The following is a 1,245-nucleotide window of genomic DNA, read 5'->3' as shown; positions in this document are numbered from 1 at the left end:
CAACCAAGTAATAAAAAAATGCACCAAATATTCATACCTAGGGGATTTAATTAATGATATAGGAGGTTATAACGATATGATAAGAGTCTGAACTGACAAATGTAGTTTCATGATGAGGGAAATATTATCATGGGCAGAAGAGCAAAATTATGGAAATCATACTATATAGAAGCAAGAGTGAAATTATACGAATGCACAGTTTTACCTTCCTTCCTAAATAACAGTGAAACATGGACTTAATGGAGAAGTAAAAATGTTGGAGGATTTCCAAAATGAGTGCCTGCGCAAAATAATAATCACACAGAAAACGCAGAAAATGCATCGCATCGGCCCAAACTCCACGACAAATGGCGCTCTCGCTCATGGGCTCAATCTACGTGTACGAAGGTGCACTGCATGCAGTTTGGCATCGGCCTAAACTGGTACCCGGTCGACAGTTCCACACGCTACACTAACAGCGTCAGTGTAGCGAAGGATACTTGCCGGAGTGAAGCTGGCGAACGGGTACCAGTCTAGCATCGGCCGGGCATTTCATTATTTACGAAAAGTAAACACAGTCGGTATAGGAACTAGTCAAGTCGGTGACGCCACATTCATGCCTATCAACGAAGAAGGCGGGGCTTATTCTGATTACGGAGATGCAAAAATGCAACAAAAGTACGTAGCGCAGTGTGCTAAACGGCGTGTTATTTTCGTTTTTGTGGCAAACTCTATCGTAGAAAACCGTTCTAGCCTAGCAGAATGCCCTAGTTCCTGAGATCGGCGATCTCGTACTGTGATGGGTCCCCGCCTATAAAAATTTATAAGGGAGGTGTGGCGTAGGCTGTGATTGGAAGACACAAAGTGTCAATCCTCGGCTCGCCTCGGCATCATGGCCGCATCACGTCTAGACGTGTGCGTGTCGTGTTTTAGTTTTACCCGCACCTTTTCCAGGGCCTGCACTACCGGATCTGCACCGGTTTTCTTTATGTCCTTGATGAATTCCGTCATGTCGATGAAACTCTGCTTTAAGTCGTCCTCTGACATCTTAAGATTCCGGTTATGATACAGACAGTTCCTGATCTGTAAAATCTTCAAAGGAAAATTCTGGAAATCAGATATAGCTGCCACAAGACTATATCGCGGACTGAACCATGTGGCGTGCAAAATATGCATACGTTTTTGTATGCGTTGTTATTATTGTTATTATTATCATCATTACCATCATTATCATTACTATAACGAGCATCATCATCATCATCATCA

At 43.0% G+C, this 1,245-nt stretch overlaps 1 protein-coding gene across 1 annotated transcript in view; it reads right to left on the bottom strand.

Annotated features, from left to right (window-relative positions):
- Nucleotides 1-1,026, bottom strand: part of LOC106816723 (uncharacterized protein K02A2.6-like) — an 11,010-nt gene extending 9,984 nt beyond the window's left edge. The window contains exon 1 of the mRNA XM_014821340.1: nucleotides 925-1,026. Coding sequence (XP_014676826.1) covers nucleotides 925-1,026 — 102 coding nt within the window. The remainder of the gene's footprint in view (nucleotides 1-924) is intronic.
- Between the last annotated feature and the right edge of the window lie 219 nt (nucleotides 1,027-1,245).

This window comes from Priapulus caudatus, unplaced genomic scaffold (genome assembly GCF_000485595.1).
Source record: "Priapulus caudatus unplaced genomic scaffold, Priapulus_caudatus-5.0.1 Scaffold1463, whole genome shotgun sequence".
Lineage (NCBI taxonomy): Eukaryota > Metazoa > Priapulida > Priapulimorpha > Priapulimorphida > Priapulidae > Priapulus > Priapulus caudatus.
Note: the sequence above shows the minus strand (reverse complement) of the source record. Positions and strands in the feature narration are given on the sequence as shown.